The 13,050-nt window shown below is 40.9% G+C and overlaps 1 protein-coding gene across 1 annotated transcript; it reads left to right on the top strand.

The window, feature by feature from the left end:
- The first annotated feature begins 6,634 nt into the window (after window positions 1-6,634).
- On the top strand, window positions 6,635-9,784 carry myl2b (myosin, light chain 2b, regulatory, cardiac, slow). Its single transcript, XM_012860616.3, has 7 exons — window positions 6,635-6,746; window positions 8,657-8,746; window positions 8,840-8,915; window positions 9,108-9,212; window positions 9,298-9,376; window positions 9,455-9,503; window positions 9,599-9,784. The coding sequence occupies exons 1-7, from the start codon at window positions 6,744-6,746 to the stop codon at window positions 9,701-9,703; spliced, it is 507 nt and encodes a 168-aa protein (XP_012716070.3). The 5' UTR covers window positions 6,635-6,743; the 3' UTR covers window positions 9,704-9,784.
- Window positions 9,785-13,050: the final 3,266 nt, after the last annotated feature.

Below are 13,050 nucleotides of genomic sequence, written 5' to 3'. Positions count from 1 at the left end.
AAAACGGGGCAGCTGCATTTCTAGAAATGAAACCCAGGTGAGCTCTGTTTATGATTGATTTCTGTATGCAGTTGGCAACACTGGGGTTTATTTGGGGGTAGCAGACTAAAAAGGGGTTAAATTCAAATGCATGCCACACTTTTCAGATTTTAATTTCACAGTTATGCACCACTTTCTTTTGGTTTGTTGCATGAAATAGTAAAAAATATACTGAAGTATGCAGCTGGAAGGTGAGAAAATGTGAAATAGTCAAAGGGTATGACTTGTGGAACATTATTATTATTATTATTATTATTATTATTATTATTATTATTATTATTATTATTATTATTATTATTATTATTATTATTATTATTATTATTATGGTGATAATACACCAGCTGATGCATTCAGAAACAGTTTAGTTGCATTTTGTACCATTCACTGAGTAAAACATACCAGTTTACCCTAAATATTTGGACTGAAACAAATCATAGGGGATTTACCTTTTAATAGAAAGTAGTTACTATGTAAGTATTTTCTGTACAATACAGTTAAAGAGTGATGCTGGTAAAGGTTTGAAAATCTGGATCTGGGCACATCAGCGAGTACACAGACCTACAGGAAGTATGAAACTGTTTTTTTTTTTTCTGAACTAAATCTTTAGGCTTGTCTCTGTGCCCATAAAGCAGAACCTTGGCACACTCGCTGCCCAGAGATCAAACTGAGTATTTGTAATCTTAAGACTTTCCCGGACGACAGATAGGAACGCTGGGCTCTGGCTCAACAGAAATGTGCAGCGCTCAGGCGTTGTGAGAATCCAGCTGGGACGTCAACTCCCAATCTCCAATGCTGGAAGCTGATGCGTCGTCATTCTTGCTCCCTGAATCCTCACCAAGCCTTCAGAAAACAGAGTCTGAATCTAATGGCCTCAATCCTCTCTCTGCTTCTGAACGCACCCATAGCCTCGAGTTCTCCACCGTCACCAACAAAGCCTCTCCCAGTAACCTTCTCAGCCTATTCAAATTAGAACGTACTTGAAAAAAGATCAATCTAAAAGGAAGTGCTTGGTTATTAAAGATTAGGACATAAATGGGAAATCATCTAGATTCAGAAGCATCAAAGCCATTGTTTTGATGAGGTCAATGATTTATGACTTTTAAATAAGAGATTTCTTTTTATTATTATTTGAAAGTGCAGACAGCCTGCATTCAATGAAACATCTCGTTTCTTTATGGACAGCAGCAGCTGGATTTGTACAGTGACTTTAAGGAGTAATGAGTCCCACTTATTCTCTGGTCACATTAGAATAAATCAACATCTGCAATATTGTAAGACTTTGACTAAACTTGTTTTTTAGTTGTACATCAGAAAGATCTATGCTGTGATTGAGCAGGTTCACATGCCAAGGAGGATGACCTCAGTGCTTTTGCCAGGAGCAAATTCAAGTCTTATAATCATGTGAATTCTAATCTAATTTTAATTACTAAATTTTTCCCAATTAAATGTCTGGGAGTATGGTGTGAGGAACCCAACTAGTGCTTGCACGTATCCAGAACATCATATCAGAATGTGTCAGACACATTAACCCACAGAGCAAGCATGTTTATGTCGCTTAAACACCACAGAGCATCTGCGCTTTGATTGTACTCAAGTTAGGTTGGAAACCTGTCAAAACTTAAAACATAATGAAAATAAATTTCAGCACTATGCATTCTAACTAAGCCACCAAGGTGCACAAAGAAACGAAAGAGAAAAAAAGAGAAAGACTGAAAGTGAGGATCAGCCTTGTGTGCCACTTTAGGTGCTGAATGTGGTGGGTTGCTAGCACTATCTACTGGACAAACTGAGTAAATGACTCTGAAAGGAGCGGAGTATCAGTAACCTAACCTCATCAGTTGTGTAGATGTGAGACCAACTCAGAACTTAGATCTTTTTCTTGTTGAAACATATGTTGCCTCTGCTATTCCGTGGAGAATAGTCTTAGTGTGACCAATGTGACCAATTGCGAATTCTTTCCTGCATTAAATATAATACGATCCAGCAATGAGTTGATCTAACCCAGCAGTAGCCTGGAGTGTGTGTGTGTGTGTGTGTGTGTGTGTGTGTGTGTGTGTGTGTGTGTGTGTGTGTGTGTGTGTGTGTGTGTGTGTGTGTGTGTGTGTGTGTGTGTGTGTGTTTTACCCTCTCTAATAGCAGGGTGTGTCTCACGGCTGGACCTCGTGAAGGTCCAGTGAGGCGGAGCTTATAGAGGAGCAGATTCCCTGAAGAAGGTAACGGTACCTGTAGTTCGCCACAGGCCTCCCTCTCCTGGGATCTGGAGAGCTTAGCCCATCGGTCCCTCCAAAACTGGGACATCCCGGTCCTCTCTTTGTTCCATCCTCCAGCTACTCCAAGGGCATCCGTTCGGCCCACACTTTGCTCTTCCCCTGTCACTCTGGAATTAGTCGTACTACCTTCACTGTTACTTTTGGTAACAATCTCTTAACAACGATGTGCAAGACTATATATCTGCCTGTACCATCTGCATTTGTCTTTCAGGTCTTCTCCAACCTCTCTCCATCTCCAGTCGCCCTTGGTCCCACATCACCCTAAACTTTGTCACCGGTCTCCCAATCTCCAAGAAAAAGTCTTTTGTCTTCACCATTATAGACTGGTTTGTAAAAGCTGGCCGTCTTTCCCTATCCCAATTGCCATCTGCATTTGAAACTGCCAGGCTTCTCGTCGATCATGTCTTCAGACTTCCCGGCATCACAACAGAAATACTTTCTGACATTGGTCCCCAGTTCATATCTCAAGTTTGGAATAAATTCTGCTCTGCGTTAGGGTTCCAAACCCAACTCACATCAACCTTTGAAGCCTCTCTTGGTTGTGAACCTTTTCACCATCTGTCCTCTTTCCCAGATTCCACCATTACATCCATCTATATCCATCTCCACAGTTGCCACAGAATACCAAAACTGCCCCCAAAGAGAACATCAACCTGCAACAAAAAGACCATAGATGAGAAACGCCCATCCCAGCTCCCATGTAATACCCAGGTTAAAAAGTCTGGCTATCCACTTAAAGTGTGCTCTAACAAGCTGGACCCCGGGTTTGTAGGTCCATTCATCATCGATTCCATCATCAGACCACTGTCCAACTTAAGCTCCCATCTCACCTTCATGTCCATCCTATCTGACATTTCTCCCTAGCTTTGTGTCCTCTGGTCCAACGCCGTCCACCCGGTCATTGATGGTCATCCTGTCTTCACCGTCCGTCACATTGGAGCCACGCCCCTGGGAATCAATACGTGGGTGATTGGGAAGGATGAAGATTTTTCTTCCATTTCCGCTGGGAGGCAACCGTTCTGGGGATGGCGCTGTCATATCCACAGGGCTGTGTTTGTGTGCGCGCCTTCCCTCCGGTATTTGCAGGGTGTGATGTGGAGGTGCACTCATCAAGTGCTAATCAGGTCTCCAGTACATTTAAGTTGATTTTAAATGTACCTGATTTTACCAGCTTACCACGTACTGTCCTCTTTCCACAAGAACCATTTTCCAGTCTCCAGTCTGTCTCCTGATTCCAGTCCTCTGCCTCCTTGCTTTTTGAAACCACTGGAAAACAAATCTCAAGATTCTCTCTCTGAATCTCCTCATCGCTCCTCTGGATTCACTGTCTGGACTCGTCCACTCCACTATTCGCACTCACCTGCCTGTGCTACCTCCATTGCTCTCCATCTTTCCCTGGAAAATAGAACGAGGATCAGTCCCGAGCGTAACAGCTAAGCACAACCTGCTGACCTCAGCATCTGTGGGTATACGCACCTTCCTCCAACCCTCCACCATCTTCATAACAGTAAAGCCACCATCTCATCTTCACCTCCATCATCAATTATCAAACCTTACTTCCTCAAATAGCTGCTTACCTCTCCTCAGTACCGTCGTGGATTCCATTTAATTGTGTCAAACTGTTTAAACCTTTCTTTGTTGTCTGTAGTTGTTGCTTGAGCAAAGGTCTCACATAACACCATTTCAGAATCATCCATCTGTCATGTATACCCACGTAATCATTTTTTTTACCCCAGTGTCCAGCAGACAAGGTTCAGGGTAAACATACACTCACATCTAAGGGCAGCCTTTATGTTTTTAAATGGTTGGAAATTGAAGCAGAACCTTTTCCTGCAAAGCAACAAAGCAAATAATCGTATTTTGTGCAGCTTAAAATGAGAGATTTCTATTTTAGTACCTGAAGTAAAAATTATCAATTTAAAAGAGTAAAGAAAACCTTTTTTTAACATTCACAAGTGTGAATGTTAAACATAGCTAGCATTAGCTTCTGATTCTTAGCGGGTTAAAGGCCGGTGTGATCTTCACACGTACACCTTTCTTTCTTTTTACATTTTTAAGGTTAGACTTACAGAGGCAAACATTATGTTCTTAAAATTCAGAACGTAAGATACCGCACAAATTGTTCTCTATTTTTGCTGTCCTTTCAATCTCGTAGTACCATCACAGCTCATGAATTCTAAGAGTTTGAGGAAAGCAGGGTTGAACTGAGCTCTTATGTGTTTGACTGACAGAATGTTCCTTTAGCACTCTGTATTCCTCCTGCTGCCTCCATCAGCTGTGAGATTAGGACACGCCGGTGTGTCGGCTGCACCGACAGCCATACGTGGCCTGGCAGTGACAAACACACCTCCCTGTTTGACAGTTGAAGCTGTCTTTTATCTCTGGGGTCTGTGTGTTTGGGTGTGTGTCAGAGGAGGAGGGGGGGTCCCTCCACACTTTTTCTCTTTCGTTCATTTTTATAGAGATTGATTTTCATTTCATCGGACCATAGAACCTTTTCTCTGTTTGTTCCTTTGTTTATCTCCTTCCCTTGCATGGTCACCTCTGTGCTCTTCGTATTGACAGACCGCTCCACCTCAGTCTAAATGTCAGCTCTAAACTCTCGATCAACCATGTGTGAGCTCTTTGATGGATGAACTTCAAACAACACCTCGCCAATAAATATGCGCCGTGCGATATGTTCGATCCGGCTAAGTTTGTTAAAAGGGCACTGAATCCTGCATATATATATATATATATATTAATATATAATATAAAGAGGCGAGAGAGAGATGATGGGAGATATAGATATAGCTAAGAGATATATAGAGATAGATATATAGAGATATATAAAAGATGCGAGATAGAAGTATGGGTATATATATATATATTCTATATATATATATATATATATATATATATATATATATATTATATATATATATATATATATATATATATATATATATATATATATATATATATATATATATATATATATAATTTTTTGAATTGTAAAAATAATCATCAGACTGCATTTAAACTGGATGTTTAAACTAAGCCCCCAAAACTATTTTGAATCAAAAGAAATATGAATACACCATGAGAATTACATGACGTACATTCAAAAGCGTTTATAGCCAGAATGTATATTACGGTACATGTCAATACCTATGCCTGTACCATGGCTCTAAAATAAATTCACCTTGGTCAATTTTGGCCAAAGGGGGCTCAATGTTTGTTGGAGAGGGGATAACATCCAATTTAAGGTGGATTTGTTGCCATGTCTTTACCAGCAGCATTACATTGAAGGCAACTAGCTGCCTTTTTCTACCAAACCTAGCCTGAGTGATTCACAGGAAGTCACCATGAAAGGCAGAAATCAGAAACGAATGAAATATTTGTGCAAATATAACACGAAAAAACAAATGGTACCCAATGAATATTTACACAAATACAAATCATTATTGTTCGATAACTCAACTGACTTTGCCTAACTGACCACTACAGGGCTTCTATCAGAAAGTACACGAATCATCAGATTTCACTTGTTAACTGTAGAACGATGTGGTTACAGCAATGCATTCTGGTTACAGAACAGAGCAGTTTATGGTCAGGGACTGCTGCATCCCTCTATTCACATCTACCGGAAGCCAAACTGTATGAAAATGTCTTCAAAATAAAATGCACACTTCAAAGTAAGAGCATGAATAGACAAACGTCCAACTACTTGAAGAATTTGTAACAGCCGCCCCCACATTTGCTTGTAAATATGTAAAACTAGGGATTCTTCGAATGTCTTTACCGTCATCCTGAAGTAAAGTAAGCCCAATAAGTCAAGCAACTGCACTCACATAGACTTTATCTTTGACTTCTGCCAGAAAAACAATGAATCAAATAGTTCATGAAGCAGATAAAAACATAACATTTTTCCAGCTGATGCTTTCCACGGCGTAGCCTGCTGTTTATGACCTGGTGTTATTGAGGCTCAGTGAGCTTTAGCTAACAGTTCCGTTCACTGAGCTACCGAGAAGCAGCTCCCAGCAGAGCCTGGCCCCCGGCCCCAGCCTCGGCCCTCTGCGGACCATTACCAGGACAGCTGGATGATGGATCCCATCAAGTGCAGCTGTCAGTCACTAAACACAACTGTCCTTCCCGGGCCAGAGATATGTCCTGTTGTTATTCTGGGGCCTCAGTAATGGGGGTATGTGCATTTGGCTATTATCCCTAAATCTCATGAACTCAGACAATGGTGGCCAGCGGCAGGGAGAGAATAGTCCTCTTTACCTGTGCCTCTGCCTAAAGAGGGCATGGAGTATTTATAGTCCATAAGCATGCACCATTATATATCAGAGGGGAAAGCAGCTAGGATACCTAGCCATTGTTCTGTGTGCTGCTCCATCATAAAGCAGCAAGGGCACTCCTTGGTTCTTATCCAGCTACATACACGGAAACATGGTGAGTAGATCCAGATTTCACCGGCATTGCCATGCTTCTAGGTTGTGATGTATGGAAATTCTTTGGCTAGAATATTTAGCAAAGCTGCACAGGTAACTGTAATGTCTGATTCCTGGCATTTAGATATGAATCTCTGCTGCATCAGTGATGGTTAATACAAAAGCAACAACAACGTAGGAGACAGTAAACTAACCAAAAGAGTCAGAAGAGTAGAAGCAAGGCGAATGAAAACAAAAGATGGAAGATGACAGGATAGATAATGCATAAAATAAAGCAACAATGAGTCAAAGAGAAGTTGCAACAAAGGAAGACCGATACGCTGATAAAACAAGCTGAATTAAGCAAATAATTGTTAGTGTTACAGTTGACATACATTTTGTCTGGCTAAATTTTAATCAGTATTAGTGAGCAGAAGTTCAGTTTAGCAGCCAGAAGACACTTAATTCCAGTAGGTATATTCTAAGTATTAAGATTTTGTTCCTCTTCTGGTTTATCCTTCATGTTTAAAGGAAACAAACAAAAAGAAGTGGTTTGAAATAGCAAAAGAATAGTAAAGAAAATGAAATATTTTATCTAAAGATGTAAAAAGCTGGTATGAAACACCAGTAGCTTTGTCAAGTCTTGTGTCAGTTCTTGACTTTTAGGTGGACATATTCAACCCACATAGGAACATTATCCTTACAGCACACAGCAAACAAATGAAAGCAGACTCAGCCTGTATATTCAAAGGCTCTAAGTAGGTTTTGCTGCCAAAAAGTAGTTAACGTTGCAAGAAATTACCCTTCAACAAACAAAACAAATGCAAACTACTGTGTTTGGTTAAAAATAAAAACAGTTTAATAGCCTAAAATTCATAATTTCTTTGATCCTAAAAGGTCAACGCTGCATCATTTCCCACGAGAATATATTTCAACGCCTAAAGAAAAGAACAAGAAAATAATTTTAGGGCGCCAGAGGTCCTGTCTGAGGGATAACCAAGCGCCTCGGAGCTAATCCACGGCAAGCATTAGACCCCAGCTGTCGAGAGGCATGTGAATCCAAAATTATGTCATGGCACTGCATTCCCTCACACTATTTTATCACAATTCCTTGGCAGTCATGTAAATAGCTCAACATAATCCCCCCCTCTGAGGGTTTTCTGATCAAACAGGAGTACCATCCTGTCATCATCCAGGCCCCGTGGAATAATCCCTCATGTGATCCCAGAGCCATGGAAGCGCAGGCAGCGGGCCGCACCCTCCCCAGGCCCAGTCTGAACTGGATGCTTGAGTATATAATATTTCTACAACCGATTGACAGAGTCTGTAATCCCTCTTAACAAAATGTCTGCCCCACTGCAAGTGCCCCCGCAGTTTCTCACTCATCATTGGCTTGTCACTGGAAAAGCACATGATTGATGGTACAAAAAAAAAGACCATGAATGAAGTTAGAGAATACCACCAGCTGCAGACGCTCTTTCCAGGAGGGTGGTCCTGATGGGGCCCACTGATAATCCCGGGGTGGTACACAAAAACCAAAAGCCATGACCAAATTTGTCGTGTATAGGGCAGCGAGGCCAGGACAGGTGAAGGATATTTAAAGGAAGCATGGAATAAATCATTGAAAATAGTAGCACTTGCTTCACCATTTAATATATTTCCATTGAAAAGAGGCACATCAGTGTGTAAGCCCAATTTTCATTGGGCAACTGTTATAAGACGTGGTCTTTTGTAAGTTTCTGTGTTGAACCAAGAATTTTAAGTTTGTTTCCAGCTTCAGCTAGTCTAGCGACAGCGATAAGCGCAAAAGTCCACCTTGCTATCAAGCTGAGCCTGCTAGCCCTGAAGGGAGTCGGAGAACATCACGTTCACCCCTGCCCTGCGGTTGACGGCTTTGGTTCTGATCTGTGTGTTGTTGGTCGAATTCTGCAGTCTCCCAAGAAAGCCAAGAAGAGATCAGAGGGAGCGAGCTCCAATGTGTTCTCCATGTTTGAGCAGGCGCAGATCCAGGAGTTCAAAGAGGTGAGCGACCAAATGGACCCGGACACTTCTCCCTGCAGTGACCGCTTGCCGTGCACGCTTGAGACGCACTGTGTAACTCTTGATCTTCTGCAGGCTTTCACCATCATGGATCAAAACAGAGACGGCTTCATCGACAAGAACGACCTGAGGGACACGTTTGCGGCTTTGGGTAAGGGCGTGGTGTGGACGTCATGTCCCTCATGTGTTCCTCTGCTATGGTTTCAGCTAACCACCCCACCAGCTCATCCATTGAGTCTTTAACTATCTATATACATAAATGTGATTAATCGCAGGTGGGAAAATAAATCATTGTAGCCAGAGCCCGACGCGTCACTCCAGCCTAACCTCTGTCTGTCTGCAGGCCGTTTAAATGTCAAACAGGAAGAGATTGACGATATGCTGAAGGAGGCTCCAGGACCGGTCAATTTTACAGTCTTTCTCACCATGTTTGGAGAGAAACTAAAAGGTGATCCAGCATGTGTTCATTTAAGCAAAGAAGAGTTTTTTTGGGGTAAAAATCCCACCAAAACAATTCTGAACATCTTCATCAGGTGCTGACCCCGAGGAGACCATCCTCAATGCGTTCAAAGTCTTTGACCCTGAGGGAACAGGAACGCTAAAGAAGGATTAGTGAGTAACAGCGTAAGGTCAAAGTTTTAAGATGAAGTTGCCACCTCCTCGGCTCACCCGCTCTGCTTGCTTTAACAGCGTGACAGATATGTTGACGACTCAGGCGGACAGATTCTCAGCTGAAGAGGTCGGTGCTGCGCCTCCGAGAACGCCTTCTGAGCCATCTAACTTCGACCGAACTTATAAACGCTGCTTTTTTTCCTTCTGATTTCATGTCCACAGATGGAACAGATGTTTGCAGCATTTCCTCCTGACGTAGCAGGGAACCTGGACTACAAGAACCTGGTCCATATCATAACACACGGCGAAGAGAAAGACCAGGAATAGATCCCGGCAGTCCAATGGATCCTGCTGGTCTCCAGATACATCCGCACGCAAACCAAAGTCTAAATAAAAAAGTAAAAAAAAGACATTTGGTCTCAGTTTCACTTTTTTAGTCATAGTTTAATCATGTACAATATGCAGTACCTTGCAAAAGTTTTCACACCCCTTGAATTGTTTACAAGGTTGCCATGTGCCAAACACATCTAAACACAAAGTAGTCCATCACTGTGAACAAGAATGTGAGGCTTACAGATTTTATTTCCTTTTTATTTATTTATTTTTTACAAATAAATATCTGAAAAGTGTGGTGTGCTTTTATATTCAACCCACCCAGGTCAATTGCATACACACACAGATACCGATTTGATTTATATCTGGACTTTGACTAGGCCATTTTTTACTAAACCATTTCATTGTAACTGTATGTTTAGGGTGACTGTCTTCCCTGAGGACAAGCCTCTGGCCCAGTCTCTAGTTTTCAGCAGCCTCTAATGGGTGTTCTTTAAGGATTGTTCTGCATTTAGCTTCTTCTTCCTCATCAGCTTTGATGTTGCCACCACCATCCTTCACCATGAGGACGTTGTGTCCAGGGTCATGTGCGCTGTAGCTTTTCTACCCAAACACCATTCTCAATATAATTCAATTTTGGTCTCATCTGAGTAGAATACCTTTTTTTAAAGGGGCGGTAAGCAAAATCTCAGCCCTTAGCTGGGCTGTTGAGCACTGTCTGGAGACCAAAACAAGATGTGTGACAAGCCACGACTCTCCATCCCCCCCCCCCTTTCCCCTCCCCTTCTCACCTGTTACTCATGTTTGTAAAAGATAAATTCACAGATAAAACAGCATCACCTTTAGGAGGAACATGTCTAGCTAAGAAGTCATTAACTCATAACTTTATAATGCTGTTAGCAAGAGAACGTTTTGATCGGCTGAGCATGCTCTCCACCATCTTTCTCCTACGCTACTCTGCTCTCATGGTGACCTTGTATGGGCAGGGAGGGGGTAAAACCAGAGTGGGAGCTATTTACATGCATGTACATGCATACGTAGCTGGCCCAGCTCGTAGACAAGACACTGGAGAACAACACAGAGAGCTGGTGTGTGACATCATACCACATTCCATCTAAAAGATCACAGTTTTTTCTTTGTTCTTTCTATCTAATATAATGAAATTTCACCTATTACTCATTTAAATAACCATTTAACTTGTGGGTAAAAGTGGAGGAAAATTATCACGGCTGTGATGTTCACTTTGCTCCAGGAGGGCTCAAAGAGGGCCTGAACTGGAGCCCGGCAAGCATCAGCAGGTAAAAAACACTTTACTACACAAGAAAACGGAGGTCGGACTCAGCTGGCATTAGCGCATCCAACAGGGAACCTGCTGCTGCACAAATGCCTCGCTAAGATCAGGAGCGGTGCCACCCATTTGGGGGCCCTGAGCATAAATACTGCCACGTGAAAATTAATAATAATACAGGATTTGTCAGTGTGTTTCACTTTATTTCAAAAATAACTTCTCAACATTAATGTTTTGAAAACAGTTGCAACAAATAGGAAGAGAAATTTAAATCCTGTGAAAATATTAAACTAATTTTGTATCAACAATGGTGGATGTACTTCCACACAAAATAACTGTTTTACCTACCAAGGAGGGACATTAACGGGCGATTTTAGGTGGGGTTAAAATGAAAAAACAAAGTACAATGAATAAAATGTGATAATGGGTAGTGTAATACAAAACTAGGACACATCCTATAAAGTTCTCTTAGAACAAGACTTATTTTTGTCCTGTTTTGTTTGATGAAAAGCCCTAAAAACATCATAAATGTCAGACTTTCCAGAGGAAACTGAACAATGTGATCATGAAAAATGTTGTTCCCCTGAGGAAGTTTCATTAGGAGGAGCTCATTAAAACCAAAGCAGAAATTGAGCAAATTATTTTAGATTAACAGACTTTAACATTTCTGTTCAGAGTAAATCATTTTGAAATAGGGCTGATGTTATAGGCTGAACGTGGGATCATTTCTCATGTCTTTGTTGCTTTTGCATTCATAATTTTTTATGTTTTCATTTGTTCAAAGACGTTTACTGTTGCTTTAGTGAAAAAACTGTGAAATGATGCTTTGCTACTTTTTTGTCCACATTAAAAAATATATATTTTTGCAAGTTTATTTCAACATTCCAGTTGCCAACCTTTCTTCCATTCATCATCTCACGATCTTGTTAAACATCATTATTAGATACCATTTTTTTTCTTTTTTAAATACCCTTTTTTGTACTACTCAATTACATATTGAGCTTATGGAGGAGAGACTGGAGAGCTGTCCATCGTTTTCTTTTTTGTATTCCTTATATATAATAACATACTTTATTTTTATATATATATATATTCAATATGTAGCTGTTATGATTACTATAACTATACCCCCCACCCAAAAAAGGGGGTGTACCATCATTTACTTTTTTCCACTTAAAGCACTGCTTTCAACTATGGTTTATTTCTTGCCACTCTTACATAAAAAACAGATTTGTGGAGTAAGGCAAGGGAAGTTTATTTATATAACACTTTTCAGCAACAAGAAGATACAAAGTGCTGTAAATTAATAGAAAAACATTACAGACATAGGAAAAGACAAACATTACATTAACAAAGAATAACTTCTTTTGTTTCGTTGTTGCACTGGAACAAGTTTCAACATTAAAAATTCAAAGTTTAATTGTCTCTACTCATACATTAAAAAGGTCCTCAAAGCTACAACTTAAGGTGTCTGATCCGACCTTTCTAAACCACAGCTAAAATGGGAGAACTGTTTCATAACAAAGTTTCACTAGAATGAGCTTCATCACTAAAAATTCTTAGCTTAATTGTTTCTATTAATAAAGCTACAGCGTGAGGTCTCTAATCTGTCTCTTCTGACTGGCAGCCTTGACATGGAAACAGCTGCTGATGTTTTCAGAATTTCTCGACAGTCCAGGTATCCCCAAGCTCCAAAAAGCAGAAATCCTGTTATCATAAATCTAATTCTGAATACATTTTCAACATCCTCGACTGACAAAACGGACAGACACACGATCGTCCTCCCACCGTGTGTCCAGCCGCACATATCCCGTCAAATACCGGGGGGCTCTTTCCATTGCCCAGTCTTCTCGTTGAGAAAATTTTATCAGCTGTGTTGAGAGTCCAGACCCAGATGCATAATTTACAATTTGGAAGATATGTAAAAAGAGGCAGATATGTCATAGAAGCAGGGAAGGAAATGAGGAAAGAGAGGGGAAAGAGAGAGGAGAGGAGACAAAAGAGAAGCGTCCGCCTTCACCGACAAGCAGGAAGAAACATGCAAGACTGAAGG

Source organism: Fundulus heteroclitus, chromosome 12 (assembly GCF_011125445.2).
Source record: "Fundulus heteroclitus isolate FHET01 chromosome 12, MU-UCD_Fhet_4.1, whole genome shotgun sequence".
Taxonomy (NCBI): Eukaryota; Metazoa; Chordata; class Actinopteri; order Cyprinodontiformes; family Fundulidae; genus Fundulus; species Fundulus heteroclitus.
This window is presented reverse-complemented; position numbering and strand designations above follow the sequence as displayed.